At 32.4% G+C, this 21821-nt stretch overlaps 1 protein-coding gene across 1 annotated transcript; it reads left to right on the top strand.

The window, feature by feature from the left end:
• The first annotated feature begins 233 nt into the window (after positions 1 to 233).
• Positions 234 to 21665, top strand: pigeon (gamma-secretase activating protein pigeon). The gene is made up of 12 exons (XM_088232431.1): positions 234 to 251; positions 1331 to 1424; positions 2571 to 2741; positions 3842 to 4049; positions 4809 to 5113; positions 6451 to 6627; positions 9192 to 9389; positions 10902 to 11093; positions 14293 to 14471; positions 18364 to 18578; positions 19954 to 20157; positions 21382 to 21665. Exons 2-12 carry the CDS (start codon positions 1377 to 1379, stop codon positions 21525 to 21527), a joined length of 2043 nt encoding a protein of 680 aa, XP_088088557.1. The 5' UTR covers positions 234 to 251; positions 1331 to 1376; the 3' UTR covers positions 21528 to 21665.
• Positions 21666 to 21821: the final 156 nt, after the last annotated feature.

The raw sequence follows: 21821 nt of genomic DNA, 5'->3' as shown, positions 1-21821 counted from the left end.
TACATATCTTAAAAACATAACCTTTAAATACAGTCTCCTTTGAAGAAGTGATTCTTTATAGTGTTATTAAAAACCTGTGATACTAATTTCCTTTTTTTTATTTAGGTATAAAGTTGTTCTCTGTAAAGTTAGAACGTGATGGAGTTGATGATTATAGTGAAGAAACTTGGAGCCTCTTCGGTGATACCATTCCTCTTCCTGATACTATTGTGAAATCATTTTCGTGGACCCAGTGGGATCCTGTACATCAGGTATTGAATGTTCAATAACTCCAATTATGATTATATTGTCACCCTCAAGGAAAAATTTTACGCTGCAAAATTTTAAACTGATTTTTTAGTTCGATAAATTGTTATTATATTAGAAAATGAAAATGTGCTATATAGGTGCTGGTCTACAAGCGTTTGCGCAAGTGAAAATGAATCTATGAAAGTTTTAGGAGGTATACTTAAAATATTGGCGGCCCCCGTGATGTAATGGCTCGAGACTCTTGCCTTACGCATGGTGGATTGCAGGTTCAATTTCCAGTGAGATCGCAATAAATAAATATGACTATTTCAAGCCTGGGTGTTCTGTACTGTAATTGGGTCTCCTGTCCTATCATAGTGCAAAAAAATACAATTAATGTTTATAGTTGTTCTTACTTGATTTTGATGATATTTTATTTAATTTTTAAATGTATACACCAAAGGCTTTTTTAAAAAAACATGACAGTCGTAAATAAAATGTAAAGGAAAAGTTCAGAAAATATTTACAAAAGAAACATAACAATGGGACATGTATTGTTGTTAAGGATTGTGGTGCTCCTACCCCGGTTAGAGATTGACAGAAGAAATGAGGTTGATGTTTGATGCGTGTATTTATTACATGGCGAATAAAAAATGAATTGAGTTATAGACCGCCTTCCTTTGTTCTTCGTATCCCCCTAATAAGGACGATGTTAATGTACTGCAGGATGTTGCTCTCGTCGTTATTTGCAATACTATTAGTCTTGTATTCAATACAAAATGATAACCTGCTTCATTGGTCGTCGATCTATATTTCAGGTGAAATCGTTGCACGTGTGTGTGTCATCGATCAATGGAGCATAAACCCCACACAATACATACATTTTTTTGGCTTAGTTTGATAGTCTATTAACAAATAAAACTACTTTCAAAAACCACTGAATTTTTTCATTATCAGTTTCTAGCGCTACGATTTTTGTTATGTGATTGTTGATCCTATTTAATAAAAATAGATAGTCCAACAAATGAATATTGATATTTATACACATTATTTACTTTTCTAAGGTTTTGTATTACATTCACTACCGATTGCATGTGCACAGTTCGTTAGAAGGAGAAGATACCAAACAAAAAAATGGTACCACACCAATGCTATCCGGCCTCCAATTTCATCACGACCTGCCCCATGAGACGGTTGTAAGTTGCCTTAATTTTTTTTAAAGAAACGAAAACATAAAGTTTATATTTTCAATTATTTGTTGCTCCGAAACCGGTTGATAATGAAATAAAAACATTTTCATAAATTTATATTTGAAGCACTAATTTTGTAGTTATTTATTATTATAAAATAAATATCAAACAACTTTGTCTTTAACCACTTATTTTTTATTTTTTCTACCTACCGGTTTCAAAGCTACACAACCTTTTTTTATCAAGGTATGCTGAAGTAAATGAATTCTATCTTATTTTGTTAACTAAAAGAAACTTTAATATTAAAGTATAAGAACACCTAAGGTGCCTGAATAATAATAGTTCTGAATTTGCAAACCATCTGATATAAAATAATCATAATTTGAATAAAGATACTGGATTAAAAGTTCTTTGTGCTAAAAATAAAATATTAAAATTAGACAACTTGGATATCATAGAAATTACAAAAGCTATTCATCACAAGAATCATTTTGATTCATCATAAATAACCAAATAAACAATATTTCCTTTAGTCCACTCCTGTCTAGATATAGAGGTCCTGTCCATCTTACTTCACAGTTCCTGTTATTAAAAGAACAACATGACAAAAAGGCTTGACTTATTAGCTTCGTGTGGATGAATGTAATATTTATTAATCACTTTAAAAATAAATTAGGATAGAATTCATTAGTTCAGTATACCTTGATAAAGAAGCTTGCGTAGCTTTGAAACCGGTCGGTAGAAAAAATAAAAAATAATTGGTTAAAAACAAAGTTGTTTTACATTTGTTTTTTTTTTTAATATTTTCACTTTGTAATATTATACTTACTACATATTTCAAAGAAAATCTTTCTTTTTTCAAAAATAAAATGTAATTTATGTAACCAGTTATTGGTTTCATCTCTTCTGTAACATCTTCAAATTTCGTATACAATCAAATGTAAATAAAATTAGCATTGTGCAAATAAGTTTTATTGTTGTAAATGATATTAATTAATAGTTTAATTGATTTACACATTCATGGATATGTATAATAAGAATTAAACTGAAATGGGTCAAAACACTTTTTTCACCTTGCGTAATCTTGATTAATTAATTTGTCAGGTGTATTAACTATCAATGTAATTGATAAAATTGTTGTATACTTTTTAGCTTAATATTCCATTAAATCTACCCCAATTACCACCGTCAATAGATGCACCAACATGTGGTTTATACGAAGATGACGCTGTTCCTCTCAGAATTCACGATTGTTCCCTGGACCTCCAGATAATATCTCATCCTTCGGGAATTGTGTGCATCTGTCACCATTATCTTTACCAGGTAATCTTAAATTTACATATGTCACATGTTTGTACTATTCATTTTTCAACAGAGATAAAATTATTTAAGGAAAGAATATAGATAAACAATGTTTACATTTTGGCGGGAATTTAAGTAGGTGTATGAATTTATAAATGTGAAATTTAAAAAAAAAACAAAAAGAAGTCACTGATTTGCCATGCATATGACCTGTTATTGGTTTGGTTTAAGAAAACACATTACACATTGTGTAACATTCTTCTTTTTTCTTTTCCACATCCGCTCCTAAGCGGAGCATGTGAATATCACCAAACGCCTCCTTTTTCTCTTCCACATCTGCTCCTAAGCGGAACATGTGAATATCACCAAACCTTATCGCCAGCCAGCACCCTCGCCTCTTTCGACGTCGATCCTGCGTACCTTAGTTCTGCCGAATAAAGTCGAAAGATCGTTATCGATGACCTTCCAGGACGGCTAGAGCCCGCAGGTGTGAAGAAAAGGCAACTTGGGTTTATGTTCTCCTGAGGCATATGTAACATTTAACATTCAGCCTATGCAAGCATAGTTTTAACTCATGTGACCCTCCAAATCTCTTCAATTTTGAATATTACACGTACTTTTGTTCCTACATGAACATCAGCATACAATTTTATTATGGGCTTGAGAAGGGTATGTCTGATTATTTTTTTTAGAGTAATTCAGAAAAACCCAGGCAAAGCTCTATTAAGTCAATTTTATTGTTTTTTTTTAATGAAGCGATGCTTATTTCACAAAATTCAATGATTGTCAATGGTATGTCGTTGTTTTATATACTATTTCACGTTTAAATAAATCTGTCCAAAAATTTTTTTTCATTTATTCAATTTTCCAAATTCACTAGTCGCACATAAAAATTATATGTTGATTTTGTGTAGTAATAGAGTTGAAACCTTAATATTAAAGATAAATAATAAATGCAACTCCCATATATAAAAAAATACCTTAATAATGCATGTTAGATTCATTCTAATTATTTCTCCTACTAGGAAATGCCTGGAAGGGTTTTTTCAATTTTGTGTATTTTACACGTCAGATTTTCTTATCATAAATATTTTCAGTTTAATCAATGACCATTGTTTTAGCCTGTTGAGGGATCGCAAGAAGTCGACAGCAAAAGTAAAGAAAATACTGAATATATTCATAAAAGCTTAAGTGATGGAAACAGCCTGGGAGTACATTTTGCTTATTCTATAACAGTTCTACACCATGGATATGTTACACACTGCGTCATTCCTGACTTGATGTGGCCTCTGGCTAAATCCTTAAGGCCAGCATTTAGTTTATACAGAGGTATTATAAATTATTTTTTTTAAATAAATATTTGAAGCACTTACTTTGTGATTTTCGTAGAAACACAATCATGTAATAGTATCTACTTTAAAATATTTACGTAGAAGATAGTCTTACTATTTATAAGTAATTAAATATTTTTTAAAGACCTATGTACTTATTCTAATCCATTCATTAATTTGTGCAGAACCCACTGCTGTTATCCATTTTTTTACTGCTATTTAAAAATATTTATTGTTTTTTCTGAAAATGGAAGATTTACATGGAGAACTACTTTAAGTAAAGCAATTTAAAATGTGACCTGATCACTGATCAAAAAAAATTTCATTTGCAATAATTTATTATGAAATATTAAGACCTGTAAGGAGAAAAAATCAATAAAATTTAAATACCTTATTATTTATCAGTTATCCTAAATGTGTGCAATGTTCACCTTTTGATCCGAATTTATTGCAACACGGGGAAAACATTTTTGAGAAGAATGTGTGGAAATCTAGGCATTTACAGGGCTCGTGATACGTTTAAACATGGGCAGAATGGTAGATATTACAGTGTGTAAAGTGGCCACTTAAACCAGCCAATGACAGGTCATGAGTCCTGTAAATGCCTTAATTTCCATATTCCCTTAAAAATGTTTTTCCTTTGTGTCGCAATAAATTTGGCTCTTAATAACTTCCTAGGGAGTGAAATCCAGCCTGTCTGCGAGCATCGGGACATACTCAAAATATTATTGATCCACCCTTTTGACTTATTTCATAGAGGACTATCTTCTCGTGCACCTGCCAAACCTATACACCCACATGTTGGATATTGGTCTCAGCCACGAACCAAGCTGTCACATCGTCCTGCCGGCCAACGCGTGCATGCGAGGAGATCACCTCGTGCCTCTGATGGGTCACGGAAGGAACACGGTAGTGGACCTTTCCACACTAGACATAGTGAGGATCAACATCACCAACTCTCAGTTGATCTCGGTATTCAAATCGAACACAGCAATTCAAAACAAATTATCCATCCTGCATTACTTTTTGCAACATGATTTAAACATGGAAGTGGTTGAAGAGGTAAGAATCGTGTTTTATTTATCTTTTAGTGAATACAATTTTGTTTTAAGTTTGAATATCACTAAGATTCATATTGCAATGAGGAAGTTCAGTGGTTTTTATTTTATTTTTTATTAGTTAATAGATTATCAAACTTAGCCAAAACTTTAAAAAATATATTTTTATCAGTACATCAATATTATTTTTACATAATACTATTATGTAAATAGGGGCTAGATTTTTTACTGTTCGTGCACTCTGTAACTGCAAGACGTACTGTAATCTAGCTCCTGTCTGTTATTATTATTATCATATTATATAAATTTATACAAAGTTGCTTTGACTAGGTTACTTACCCCGTTCTAAGCCAGTCGAAAATATATATGTAAGAAACAGTAATCAATACAGAGAAAAAAATAATGGTATTAGACAGTGAAAACATAGTAAAACACAAAGTTTTGAAAAAACAGTAAAAAAATGTAGTTAAAAATAGTTGAAACATATTTTAGGCTGTATTTGAGTAAAATGCACAAAAAATGAGGAAATCATACGATTTTGCCATTTTAAAACTTTCTCTTTTCAACGAAAAAAGGGTTTCAATTAAAATATTTATTATTAAACTATTTTTTTTAAAGTATAACTGAAGGCATAATTTTACATAAAAATAAAGGAAAGTGTCACAAAAATCATTAGAACAAATTTTAGTTCAATACTTAGTCTTTATATAAGAGTCATGATATCAAAGTTTAGTCTTAATTTGAAATGGCGTAACCTGCCGGTCGAAAGTAATTATATTTTAGTTATTTAAAATTTTTAAGTAAATTTTTTAATATAAATACCTTTACAAATTATTGCTTTTGTCTGATTTATATATTTTTTTATTATTGCGCGATTTTTAAAAAACATAAGTTTTAAAATGGTAAAATCGTATGATTTCCTCATTTTTCGTGCGTTTTACCCGACTACAGCCTTAAAAACCCAGTAAAATTCATAGTAAAAAGAGAATACATTGTAAAAAATGTGTAAAAAAAATAATTAAATACATAGTTAAAAGAAAAACCATAAAAAAACACATTGAAAGATGTGATAAATAATTTTGGAATGTATCATAATTGGAAATTAGGAATTAGAATTCCAAATATTCATGCGCTCTCTAGCTGTGAGACGTGTTGGAGTATTTTTTATTATACAGCGCCCATGAGGTGATTTACACAAAAATAGCGCTATATAAATTATTCAACTTGATTCCAATTTTAATGCACATGACACTTAACCTTTGTTGATAATAGTACAACAAATTAAATACGTATGTATTTCTTTTATAATCCATATAAAAAGTATTAAATGTTATTTTTAAGCTTGTTACTGAAGTCTGTAATACCCCTAATCAAGCCATGGGTACGATGGGCGCTGTGTTGAAAGAGTTTCTAATCGGCGGAACATATACAGCAACCAAAAGCTGCCTACCAACTTCTGCGCTCCCGCTAACACGGTTACTTCCCTTCACAACCAACACTAAACTGGGAGATATACAGGTAGCTGTTAACTTTAAAAGAAATCAGTCTTAAATTGAAATCAATAGGTAATATGTCGATAGTCTAGAAGACAAACGTGCCAAGTATAAAAAAATGAGCTAAGACATTTTATTTATTTATTTATTAAGGAAATCATACAGTCTTTATATAAATACAAGATACGAAAGAACAATTCAAAAAAGTAAGACCAATTACAGATTTCACATTAATTTATTATGAATGCAGGAGGAGAGGGGAAAAAATAATTACATTCTTAAAAATAAATATTTAATAAAAAGTACATAAAAGGGATAAGCCACTGTATAGCTCCAACTCTACTTTCCTCCCCTCTCTCTCTGCTTCCATGAACATTTATATTTATTTGAAAAAAATCACAACCAACAATAATTCATTAGGTAGTAGATGTACATATGAATAAGTAAAAAAAATAATGTCATTTTAACGTTAATCATGTTAAATGAGCATGTCGTACCATTTGCACTCACTAGAACACTATTTTTTCATCTCTTCCCAAGTAGCTGCATATTCATACTAAGTGACATGAAAACATAGACAAAAAAAGCTACTTGTCAAACTTTAAACTGCTCTCCTGAAAAACTACCAATTCTGTAATTAGCAGGTTTGTCTTCTAGACCATTTTTTTGTTGTTTTTTTACAATATACATAAGAGGTAAAGCAGAGTATTAAAAAAAAAAAAAGGATAATTACATAGCAATGAAATACATATTACCAGTAAAAATAGTAAACAAAAAATCCCACTAAGGCATGGCCTGTTCGTGGGTATACAAGAAATGTTTATGAATTTTTGCTCCTATAATAAATAGACAGTTATAATATTTTTGTGTAACATAAGAAAGAGAAAAGAAAATATTCTGTAAAAGATTATAAGGGTATTTTCTTTTTTTATAGTAATTAAAAAAAGAAATAAAAATACAAAAAAAAGAAAAAAAGGGTTCATATCTTTAGTTTGAATCCAGGATAGTGCCTGTTTTTTAAAAGAAGGAAAATTTTGAAAGTTTGGGATCAATGAAATATTATCAGTAAAAAAATAATTAAAAAATTTTGGGTCATCAATACAATCTCTTTGCTGATTGTTTATTGAAATCGAATACAACCTCTTTCACATCCAACCCCAGAAAGATATTCCTAACTAACTGAGTTGTGGATCAATGGAATATCCTTTTTGGAAGATTAGTGAACATTTAATCAATGAGTTCAAAAATTTGTAATGTTTTTTTTTCTTTTGTATTTATATTTTATGTATTACAACACAGTGCACTAGAAGTATACACATCAGCTTATTGTTGCTAGTGTACCTAATAATAATAACAATTTGTTTTAAGGAATCATGATTTTATTGAGATATTTTAATACAGGTGACACCTCAAGATTTGACCTTTTTTTTTAATTGTAAATCTTAGCGAGATTAACTTGATTTGTATCATTTGTTGTAAATCCTTGATGGAATTCTATTGTTATTAGCCAATAACTTATTAGAAAATAAATTAAAATACTTAGTATAGTTCCACGAATTTGTTTGACCAATTAGCGCTTTCACCCTCAACGGCCATCATCAGACTGGTCTGAGTTATTGCCTATTTAGAGAGATTAATTAATCATCCTTCAATGTGTACCAAATAATTTTGGTAATATTTTGGACTTAATTACGCATATTGTTCACAGTGGGATTAAAAGCTTCCTATTTTTCTACTCTTATTAAAACCCACCAATGTAATTTCAAAATACATATCAAAGTCGAATCAAAAATTAGTGAGGCAAACTCAAAAATACTTTGTATTGATAAAAATGTCATTAGTGTTACACAAATTGATTATATTACACATTCTATAATGTGTTCGTAAAATGTTTAATTTCAAGAGAGCACTCCTCCCATCGACGGATGATGTGAATACTATTATGTACTTATAATAATATAAGTTTTGTATCACCCGTCAATGAAAGTAGTGCTCTCCCAAAACTATAGCTGTGTCCTTTTAATTGAAACTTGTGTAATACTAATAACAGGTTATTTATTTTTAAATAATTGATCATTAAATGTTACCTTGGAACGTCGATTTAATCAACCAAATCTCTATAATGAATTTACTTTGCTTGTCACATCATGTGAAACTGACAAATCTGTGGTCATTTAAAGGAAATTCACATACAATTATTTCTATCCAATTGGTTTTAATTTATTTATAAATTGTATTGAATTTCTTAGCTATTTCTGTTGTTAAAGTTGCCTGGTTTTATTTTTTATTTTGAATCTTGAAATAGTGCACAAATAGGCATATTCTTCTGTGCCCTCTAATAATAACATTATGTATGTATATAATTCCTAAATTGTTTAACATATAGGGATACGTTATTATTTTTTTGTAATATACCTATCTATGTATTTGTATGAATAAATAAATATAGATGTCCTTATAGGTAATAGATAAAACATATTTCTTTCCTATTTCCAAGTGAAATGTTGACTCCTAATTTTTAATTACATAATTATGTACTTACGTAATTTCTGATGCTACTCATATTATATTTAATTCACTCGATTCCAGATAGCCGACGTAACAGTTTCTGTGAGTCAGGAACAACTGTGGAATACTGCCATGATGCTTCTCTCTCCTCGACAAAGAATCGATACCTTTCACTCGGATATGTGGACTCGCGTATGGGACTATCTCTCTTATGTTACAAACCGTTTCAAACCGCATCAAGTGCTAGACAAACTCAGGGTGTCCCTGGCCTGCTATCAAGTAATTATTTATATCTCTTATTGTTGTCTAATCATTTGAATTTTTTGTTTTTTAATTATGTTAATTTTGTAAATATGTTTTGTAACACATGTCTAAAAAAACCTCGTTTTTATATGCAGCTTGCAATTTAGCATCGGTACACCGATAACAATAATTTGTCACTCGAAGATAAGATAGTCAATCCAAAGAATGTGAAATAATATTGTTATCTCAATATTTTGAATTTTCCCAAATGTTTGTAGACAAAAGACTGGATTTCACCCCCTAGGGCAGTGATGGCGAACCTTTTTGAGAAGTGGGTCTAATTTTGTTAATTATTTTTTTTAGTATCAGCTCGTGGGTCACTAAGTCAATGGTGTCTATTATTTTTTTTGGTTTTCACTTATCAAACAAATCCTCTAAAAAGTTTAAGTTTCCTTTTTGTTTTCCAACTTTTACTTTTGCGTGTGAAGAGAAAAAAATAAAAGTCAACGTCGAAAAATTGATATAAATATACACAGGTGCGGTGATATGATAAAATATCAGCTAGCCAATGTCCACTTAAATATTTTTTTTATAAATTCTTAAATATACATACTTTACTCTTTTAAATATTTTTGTCTGTTCTCTCTTTTATGAAAGAGAAAAAAAGTAAGTTTATAAAAATCAACGCATGGGTAATTCAAGAAGCCCGCGTGGGTCAGTGTCTGACCTGTGGGGATCACTGCCCTAGGGAGTCATTAAGATTAACAAATTACAACAGTAATGGAGAACATTTTAGAGCAGGAATATGGAAGTCTAGGCATTTACAGGGCTTATGACCTGTCATTGGCTGGTTTAAGTGGCCACTTTACACACTGTGCAACATTCACTAGACTCCCTATGGGGTGAAATCCAGTATTTTGTCTACAAACATTTGGACAAACTCAGAATATTGTAATAAAACCAACCGGTCCAAGATCAAGTTTAAAAATTTAACAATTGTTTTCAGGCGTTGCCCAGTATGTGAAATATTTCAATCAGATGAATCTCTTTCAACAATAAAGGTTTCAGCTCTTTAACTTCACTAAAATCAACAGATGGAAGAATTGAAGAAATATGAATGTTAAACATAGGCACAATGGTGAATGTTACACAGTGCGTAATGTGGCCACTTAAACCACCCAATGACAGGTCATAAGCCCTGTAAATGCCTAGACTTCCATATTTCCTCCTCTAAAATGTTGTCCATCTCTGATGTAATTTGTTAATATTTTTATCATTTATTTATATCCATATACATATTTATTTTCATGATATCTATATAACACTTGATCATTTTTACAATTTAGAATACCCGGATTCAATAGCTGATAAACAAACCTTTTTTATTATCGCTAAAACAACAAAAAATGATATATTTATCAAGTTTGCTCCTCATATTACAAAATTCTACATGATACTTTTTCGTGTGTTTTTAATCCTTATTTTTAGTCACCGTGCATTTTAAAATGATCTCATATTTAATATGAATATTCCTTTTTTAAATTGTAGCCTGAAGCCCTTTCTCGCTGCACCACCCCCCTCTCCCCGGGTGGGCCCACCCCCTCCCCATCCATGCGCCGCCCCGCCCCCTCCCTTCTCGCCCCCCTCCCCGACCCGGCCTCTCAGCAGGACCCCCCCCAACTGCCATTCCTGGAGGTAGACACCTGCACGGCCAGTAAACAGGAACATATTATATCCGTGGTAAGTACTTCCATAAGTTATAACTGAAAACAATCGCAAAGCATGAGCATACCGTGAGGACTTGAATCTTTGAGGACTTGAATCTTTGCGGTCTTGAATATTTGAAATTTTCCTAACGCATTGAAAACATATATTACATATTGCGCATCTGATGAAATAGAGTCCATAACTCAAAAAAGCAGAATTTCTAGGAGAGCCAAAAAAACTAAATTAACGCGTGGTCTTAAAACCGTATATTTTTCATTAGGTTTTGTTGTTTTTCTTTTCATGCTGTAAAGCAATGCCGATGTGTCATATATTTAGATTTTTCTTAAAAAATATTGTAATATTTCCTTATAGAAAATATTGTTGGTCATAACGATGAAACGGCTGCATTTGTCTGAATTTGACATACAGCCATCAAGCATGTAAACCGTAAAACTAGAATTATATAATTTTTTTGGCATATGAAATTTTTTATAAATTATTTTTTTCCATCTAAAAACCTTTTTTTTTATCGATATGATTGTAAATTTTTAATGCATTATACGTACATTGATATGTCTGTATAATGTATTAAAAGTGCACCGGATTTAAAGAAAAAACTATGCTGAATTGAATCAAAATATGAAGTTTTCAGTCTACAAAATACTATTGGATTAATATACAAATTTCACAGTGGATTTAAATATGTGCATATCTAACAAATGTCACTTGCGAACGGTAAATATACTAAATTCTCATCAAAATACAATATTAATTTTCCAAATAATTTCTAATATTGAATCAAACACAAGGTTAAGAAATTTAAAAATAACTTCCTGCTAGAATATAGTCAATCTCAATCTTAATTAATTTATTTATAAGATTAATTTTTGTCAAAATCCTATGTTCTTAATACCTATACATATTTAAAATTTCAGTGTATTCTATTGAAGTTATGATAATTTTAATTCCACTGAAAATTTTCATATTTGTACTCGTATATACTCAATATATGTACTCTTTTTTTTGTATTTTTCCACATTGCATCCTCCCTAATTTTCTTATTGTTTATATTATTAGCCCTATTAACTTAACTTTTTATATATATAACGTAAATATTGCATGTGTCTTAAAGTGATTAAATAATTAGTTTCTTGTTTTATGCATAACTTTGAAGAAAATGTCTGTCCTATGAATTTCAAGCTTTATTTGAAATATTATTTAAAACTTTTTTCAAAATGCTTTTTTATACAAGGTGTGTTCAGAAAAAAGTGAGAATTTTTCAATTTTGCGGGTTTGGAGAATCCAATTGTATTTTTTTTATTGTTTTGTTGGTATATATGCCCTTGAAGTATGCTCAAGTTTTCAGCTGTATTCATTGTTTACTTTATGGCAGCCGCTAAGGTTAGACGTGTTTTTATGAGCTTGGTGATTTTGGTTTGTTAAAAAAAATGGATCAAACAATTTGTATCAAATTTTGTGTAAAAAATTAAATAAAGTGTACGAAATGTTAACAAATACCTATGGTGAGTCTGCTATGAGTAAAACAAGAGTTTACGAGTGGTATAAGTGTTTTCAAGATGGCCGTGAAGACGTTGAAGATGACGAACGGCCTGGATGCCCCAGCACATCAAGAACGGATGAAAACGTGGAAAAAGTTAATGGTTATGAACGATTGCCGAATTACAATCAGAGAAGTCACTGACGATGTTGGCATCTCGATTGGCTCATGTCATAAAAAAATTTCAAATATTTTGGGTGTGAAACGCGTTGCCGCTAAATTTGATCCAAAATTGTTTTATTTTGAACAAAAACAGCAGCGAATAAATGTTGCTCAGTTGTCACTAAATTAAGTCAACAACGATGCAGAATTACTGAAACGCATTATAACAGGTGACAAAACATAGTTTTACGAATATGACGTCGAAACTAAGGCTCAATCATCCCAGTGAAGGCATTCTGGATCGCCAAGACCGAAAAAGGCTCGACAAGTGCGGTCAAACGTGAAGGTGATGCTCACTGTGTTCTTCGATTTTAATGGCATAGTGCATCATGAATTCTTGCCACGAGGTCAATAAGGAGTACTACCTACAAGTTCAACAGCGTTTGTGTGAAACAATTTGAATAAAAACACCCGGATTTGTGGCAAAACAATTCATGGCTTTTGCATCACGATAATGCACCTGCTCACACTTCATTGCTAGTTTGTGAATTTTTGGCCAAAAACAATACTGTAACGATGCCCCAGCCTCCATATTCACCAGACATGGCTCTGTGTGACTTTTTCCTATTTCCAAAAATAAAGAGAACTTTAAAGGACCGTCGTTTTACAAGCATAGATGACATTAAAAGCGCATCGCTGAATGAGCTACAGGCTATCCCAAAGATCGAATTTAAGAATTGTTTTGAGGATTGGGAGAAGTGCTGGCACAAGTTCATAATATCTAATGGGGACTACTTTGAAGGCGACAACATTAATGTAGACAAATAAATTATTTATTTATTTCAAAAAACAAAAATTCCCGTTATTTTCTAAACACACTCGCATATTTGCATTGAATGCCATAAATATTATAAACAACAGACAGCTTTACTTTTCTACTGACAGGTAAAAATAGTTACACTTAATTATAATATAGGTCTGTACATATTTATGTAAAAATAATTTGTATCTTTGCTTATGCCGGAGTTAAACAAAGAACCACCTACAAACGTGAATATAATGTGCTAATTACTTTGCTGTGGAGGAGAATATTTTCTGCCAGCCATGTGCTAATCACTTCGTTATGGAGATTCTTTCAGCCAGCCTAATTCTTTCGCTTTTAATTTGATTAATTTTTCACCAATACAGTATTTTCACAACTAGGGTTTATTTCTACAGCCAATTGGATCTTCTCAATTAAGAAAATCTCACCGGTAATCGATCTCGGAACCTGTTTGTGTGAAAAAAGCGTATCGTCGGTGATACCGCAATACCGCGTAACTATCAATTGTTTTTTGTACCTAAAACTTTTCTTTCAATAATAAAATAAATACCGCGGTAGTATTAGAACTATAATCATTATTTTAGTGAATTTTACTGCATTTTTCTTTTTTTTTTAAATCTCCAGCTAAAGCTCATAGAATTCTTGTGAAGACTGATCGAAAGGTTTACAACAGTGACTATTGGCGGGGGGATTTTCGTTTGTGAAAATGCTGTATTGGTGTAAGGTAGGTGACTAACCGCATGTCGCAGAACCTGCGCGAGGTGAGCATGCACCTGCTGCGGCACGGGGGGGGCGCGGAGGGCGCGGTGCACGCCGCGGGCGCACGCCACGCCGCGGCGCAGCTGGAGGCGGCGCGCGCGCTGTGCCTGCTCCTGTGCGGCGCGCTGTCTGCCACGCCGCCCCACCACCAGCGCGGGTTCCCCTTCATGTAACTGACCAAACTAACGTTAACCACCCGTCATCTCGTATTACTAATGCAGGATTCTGTCGGTTGTTGGGGGAAGTGGGAGGTAGGAGGTGAACTGACGAGAAGAGAACATAGGTTTAACTAACGTTTATTGCACTAACCGGTGACTTGCGGGCATTCGACAACTCATCATGTGACATGATCGGATTAGTTTGTTTTCGTTGAACCCCGTACAATTATAATTTGTACCTGCTTAACGTCAAAACACGCTAAATATTGAAAAATCTATTGCTAGTTGCCACAACAAAGCTATTGAATCAGGTTGTGGTCTTGTGGCTAGTGTCTCGGACTCACGGATCAAAAGTCCGTGGTTCGAACCCCACTGTACCTCAACTTGATTCCCATTTTCTAATAGTGAGTTATTTACAACTCGTCGAAAATGGCCGTCAAAATTAAATATTTGGGTAAATCATAAGAACGGAAGAAGAAGAAATATTTAATTAACTGTAATTACCAATAATAATTTAGTGTCCATTTTAAACATGTTGTCACATCAACCTCTAACGTTACAAAGTAGTTCATTTTTATTATTTATTTCATTCATATTTTGAGAAACTTCGCCGTCCAATTAAATGCTATAATTTTTACCACATCTAAGAAAACATTTCTTATTCCCAATTTCCCGTAGCACTGAATTTCCTCGTTGAAATTAACCGACTGACTGCAATGTTACAACGCTCTGTGGTCCTTTGTTGGTTGTGTTTTTCATGTCTCATTCACGGAATGAAGTTAATGTACTCCAGAACTTTGCACTGGATATCGTAGTAATACTACAGTACCGCGTAACTATCAAATGAACTTTTTGGTAGGGGAACCTAAAGAGTGTTTTGTTTATATATTACTTTATCACAATTTTAATCAACCACAAACACCACTGGAATATCGGAAAAACTATCAATAATTAAAAACTATCACCTCGAAGTCCATGTGTAACGAATTTATTGCAGTAAAACTTTTTCAGTATCACGGGCGATATGTCATCCGATTTCGTTATTAAGTGAACATCCTGTGTGTAATAATGTTCGCCTTGCACAATATATACTGTGTTAAACAAAAAATGCTAAGTCGCTTCTTCGATCAACACTCTAGATTTCTGGTAACATCAGTCAGCCATGTGCAGTCAGTCCGATTCAGTAATTTCCATTGCTCTCGCCCTTCATCACCAAGTTCTGTGTTTTACTTCAAATTAAATAAGTACACTTTGAACCGCAACATCTTTTCTTCTGTTCATCTCCAACTGATGTAAGAGCTCCTACATCAACGACTAACAAAATCCTACACTTTTGTTTGTCTATAACCTGATAATATGAATTATTTTGATACTACTTAAGACGTACAAAAAAATCTTCTCTAATTGTTTTACTTATTTTGTTTTACAAAATGGAGAATATTTTAGAATGCCAGGTCATAAGCCCTACTGCCTTATAAATTTCCTTCTTTAAAATGTTCTTCGTCTTTGTTGTAATTTGTAAATCTTAAGAACTCCCTGGGGGTGAAATCCAGATAAAAGAAAAAAAGTATTTTGTCTACTAACATTTGGACACACTAAAAATACTGTATTTAAACCAACTGGTCCAAGAAGACATATAAAAATTGGAAAATTGTTTTCAGGCCTTGCCTAGTAAGTGGAGATATCACATACTATGAATACCGATTGTGTTTTCAAAATCAATATGGATATTGTGAAGAATTTTTTTTTTTTTTTAATTTATAAAAAATATGCATGCACTAAAACGCGACATGTTTGGCCTTAACAATTGTTATGTCAAGATTCGTTAGGATTAGGAAGTCAAAGAGCTGAAACCTTTATTGTTGTGAAGAGATTCATCTGACTGAATTATTTCACATACTAGTTAATCTTTTTGTTAATCTTAATGACCCCCGAGGGGGTGAAATCCAGTCTTTTGTCTATGAACATTTGGACAAACTCAAATATTGTAACTTCATTTTTAACCACTAATTTTTTATATTTTTTTACACCGACCGGTTTCAAAGCAAACAAGCTTCTTCGTCAAGGCAACTAATAGTTACGTAAGCCTTGACGATGAAGCTTATTTGCTTTGAAACTGGTCAGTGAAAAAAAAAAATTAGTGGTTAAAAACAAAGTTGTTTTTTTTATTTTATCATAATGAATAACCACAAAGTTAGTACTTCAAATATAAAATTCATAATAAAGTTTTAATTTACTATTATCAGGTTATGCCCACAGACCGCTAATTTTTTAACAATTTATCTTACAATATGCACCTTTATTATATTATTTATTTTAAACATTACTTTTAGTGCAAAAATAAATGCACTTTAACAGATTTATTGTTAAAAATATTAACTTCCAGCAAACCAAAAACGGAATAGTGAATTTTTTTATTTTTTTTATGTTATGTAATCATACATATTTTCCCATTACAGCTGTTTTCAGTCGGCAGATAAAGCTTGTACTTATAGATTTATCAATAATAATTCTCCTTCAATACATATTACGTGATGAGGATAGGAATGCATATATTATGCTTTTTATTTTTACATTATAACTATTACTGTTAGTAGCTTATTGCTGATATGCTTAAATCTTCTATTTAACCTTTACTTGCACCCAACAGTGCATAAGAATAGTGCTTTTATTTAAATAATTACAGTGTATCTTAATACTTTGTTAATAAGTACAAGATGATCAATTTATGTTCAGACTTCAATTCAAGGATTATGAAAAATATTTTTAGTGAAATACTTTTTTTAATCGATATTTCGGCGGGCACATCAAATAGGGATAAAAAGTATAAATTCATCCATTTCACTACCTATTTAAGTATTTTTTAGTAATACAACTCTGGGTATACATAAAAACAATATATTATTTATTTAAATAATAATCTTAATTTTTTTTAAATTGTTTTGCCCATTATTCAAGAAGAGCATTTAAATAAGGACACTTCGTTTTTTTTTCTTAAAAATGCTTTAAAATTAAGCCTATTTTAATTTATTCATAAATATTTAGTAGGGTGCCACTTTACTTTCAAAACTGCGCACTTCTTCTGGGCATTGTTTCTGTTGACTTGTAGGGTATTTTTACATTGTTCCAGATATTTTTTATGCTGTTAAATAATTTACTTAAAATACCACATTTTTTTATTAATAATTATAATTTTACACCATTCAACAAATTCTCAATAGGATTGAGATCTGGACTGCACGAAGGTCCATCGTTCTCAGTGACAATAATTTTTATTCATAAATTACTCTTTTGTTTTGCTGAAATTTCCAAACTACTAGTCCACTTTCTTCAGCATATAGGAAGGCAACACTTTTTAATATTTTTTTTTTTTACATATTTCTAGAAATTTTAATATGGCGTGCAATTTTTCTTAAGCTTCAATCTTCTCGCAAGCACATTACTAATTTCCACAATGTTTATTTCGACCAATTGCATGCACTTTAATAGTATTTTTTCAAATGTAAAATAATTAAAAAACGCTATTTCTAATTTTAGAGCAGAAATAAGACTACTTGCTAACACAACACGACTGTAGCAAAAATATGACTAACAATAAGGGAGCCCTATTAATTTGCTCCTCAACTATCTGCTTATGACACACACTTTACCATACATTTGTGTATAATTTTAAAAGAGAGATAAAACTACCTGCTTCATACTTCTTGGTTAAATTTCTTGGAAGATTATAACTGTATATTATTCATTCATACATTGTTGAATGGATTGAATATAGTATGTAAGCATCCCTATTTGCTTGCTTGCCACTGTATTTCTTGTCATTTCCGTTTATATATTTACATCATTCAATTTTAAATGGAACCATATCAAATTTTCACTAAAGCATTTGTTTATGGATTTTAGTGACAGCATGAATGAAGACCACCGATTTATGCTTCTCAAGACTCTGGAGGCTTATTATTTAGCTGCGGACTCGCTAGCATTTCCACTTCCCCAGGGATTTTCCTCCTTCTTCACATACCTGGGCTACCGTTCGCTGTCATTTACAAACTTCCTTCAATATGTCCATCGAAACGTATTCGAAGTACAAATTGACTTTCTGAAAATTGTAATGACAGGTAATTCATTTTCTTTTTTTTATTTGTAGGCATGTTTGTCAAAGCACTGTGCTCTGTCGAATCAATTCTAAATCAATATTGGAATGCCTACGGGCGCTTAATTGTGTTGGTGAGTGTAACAGTGTGACATTAATTTGGATACCCGGTCACTCAAACATCGACGATAACGAGGCAGCTGATGAATTGGCAAGGCTGGGAGCTGAGACCGCCCCAATAGGCCCCGAGCCCTACTGTGGGTTCCCAAATGAGCTTTAGGCATGTGCCAGGAAGCAGAGCGTAAAGCTTTGGCAAAAAGTACCTGATAAGCACCATTCGAATTAACTGATAAAAGGGAGTACTCGCAAAGGTTTGACTTTGACTTAATAAAGCTCAGCTGAAATCAAGGGTTATTACTAGAGCCCTTACAGGGCACTGCAGATTGAACGTTTGCACCTTGATAGAGTGAACCTTTCCGAAACTTCTAGATCTAGGTTCTGCAATTCACATAAGGAAACACCTATACACATTCTATGTAAATGTGATGCTTTACATCATAAAAGAGACCTCATCCTCGGGGGACCAGTGGTTACACCTGAGGATGTTAAAGAGCTCGCCCCCTATCTAATAGCTTGATACTTTACGGATCTGGGCTTGGAGGGTGAGATTTAGCAAAATAAGAACTCGTCTTCCACACAGTAGCCAGGCTCTTTATAGACCAGGGCTTGGAGGGCAAAAACTATTCACAAGGACTCGTCACAATTGATATTCACAGGTCGCAGTGACGTCAGAAGCTTATATAGCACTGACCGCCAAACTTAAAAATAAGAATGTGTATTGTCCTCACTCCGGCAAGACAACATTATTTCTAACATAATTTTTACAAAAACAATGTAGTTACATATTACTTTAAAATGATTATACACTAGGTGTATGTTTATTTATTTTTTGACCAAAAAGGGTACTTTTACTATTTAATGAGCAAAACGATATAACTGTCTCATGGTTCAAAATACAGTGTTTTCTTCAAATAAAATAAATATTTTTGAATTGAATTAAATTTTGAACCGCGTTGTGATCCTATGACTAGTGTCGTGGACTCACGGATCAGAATTCCGAGGTTCAAACCCCACTCTGAAGTAATTTATTTCATAAATCTTTTTGAGTCACAACGTATATTTTATCTCTTACGAAAATCCATTATTATTTGTTTGAACATCAAAGAAAGATGTAATTACATATAGTGTATGGGTATTGTTAAATTTATACTATCCCATTACATATATATAGTATTTGTACTAAGGGGCTTATAATAATAAATTTGTACATTTATTTAATTCTATAATTTTTTACCTTATCGTATGCATCTCATGCAAATGGATAAAATTTGTTATTCTAGAAGCCGGCAACGACACAGGCGCTGTGATGCGCGCCCTCCGCCTGGCTGCCCTGGGGGGTGGAGGTCGCAGCGGACGAGCCCTGGCCGCCTGTCACCACCCCTCCGCCCTCTGCCTGCGTGCACGCCACCACGCAGCCACCCTACTGGCGGGCCTGGAGCCTCCCCGCACACACCTCACCATGCCGCTCACCAACCCTGCTAGAGGTAAGCATACTATAGTCATGGCTTTCTAGATTACAAATTCCACTGCATTGACACTAATGTAATTTATTTTTTATTTGTGACAATAAGCAAGACCAGACATTTCCTAAATTATTCAAAAATATTTAACTGCATTTCTTTATAACTATAAAGAAATGCAGTTAAAAGACTTAAAATTAAAAATTAGAGGTTGGTAAGAGCCTGTCACCAAGAGGATATGTATCACTCGATCTGCATCATCAAAGTGACAGGGTCTTTTAAGTAGTTTAATTGAACTAACTCAATCCCGCACCGAGCACAACAGGTTTCCTCTTTTTTGATGTGGTATTCCTTTGGTTTTTTTCATGTGTACTTTCGCCTTATCGTGTATTTCTTTTGTAAAAGGTAATAAAAAAATCCTCATTAATTTGTACCTTCATATTAGTACACAACATGTAAGTAATATAATTATAAATTACTGTTTTTTCTGTGGTTCTGTGAAAATCAACCCAAACAACGATTAGTATTAATCACGCGATATACATAGATTTATTCTGCACTATTTTAATACAATACTTGTGCAAAAGTTTATTAACAAGTACCACAATGACATTCAGCAGTAACTGTCAACACTGAGCACTGGCTGATTCCTTTTAATATGAATAATACCAAAAACGGCCACTGCGAACCCACGCGCAACCTTCCATCTAATTCTGGAATGGTGAACTGCAAGCTCTGCAAAGGCAGTTCTAACAAACCAATCCATGTTTATTTTTCATGTAGTGTGACTGCTATATATAAAATTTAGCTCTTAAATCGGTTGGCACTGTGAAATTGTGACTACTGAAATATAACTATTATAGAAATTATGGCATAAAATCTCATGTTAGTTTATTTCAAAGTACTCGACTCGAATATTATGTTGGTAGTATAACATATTTTACCTAAGTACTTAATACCAAGTGACTGCTTCCCTAATCGAAAACGAAATGATAGTTAGGTACCTAACCTACCTACTAACCACAGCGATGAGGACATAATAATAACTAATGAATAGACTAAAGATACAGAGACAGAAAGATATGAAAGACCTAAATACAAATTCAGTTTGGCAATCTTCCCGTTTGCAATGACCATATTTTGCATAATCATTATCGAGATTAATAAAATTATGCCCATGATCATAATGTATAATATATGCTTAATTTTTTTGCTAAACTGATAAGTGATAACTTGTTATAATTGCAGGTTTGGCAGCTTTTCCGTCTGCAGATCGAGTATCTCCTCTGGACACTTTCCTAGCCCTCCTAACGGCGAAAGCCAGTCTCAATGAACTAGATTTTAATCTTTTAATTGATGCCACTGTTCTTGCTCAAGGAAATTTAGATAAATAGTTCTAAATTAAATTATCCTGTAAGATGTCAACATGTATTCTGAAAACCCGTTTCAAGTTTATGAAATTTGTGAGACGGCCACATGAAGAGAAAAATGATTAAAAGCAACGCTTCCATTATTAAGTTTACTACTATTGATTATCAACTTGTTTATTAAGGACTACTTAATGAATTTTAATTTACCTTTGTTTGTTACCATAATTTTAATTCGTGTATATCATGATTTTTCTATTCCACTAGCTAAGTGTATTAGATTATATTTTAGTAAGATGGCGTTTTAAGCGGAGAAAACGT

The sequence above is a fragment of the Micrasema longulum genome, unplaced genomic scaffold, assembly GCF_059751315.1.
Source record: "Micrasema longulum isolate JH-2025_06_02 unplaced genomic scaffold, ASM5975131v1 h1tg000984l, whole genome shotgun sequence".
NCBI classification, from domain to species: Eukaryota; Metazoa; Arthropoda; class Insecta; order Trichoptera; family Brachycentridae; genus Micrasema; species Micrasema longulum.
This window is presented reverse-complemented; position numbering and strand designations above follow the sequence as displayed.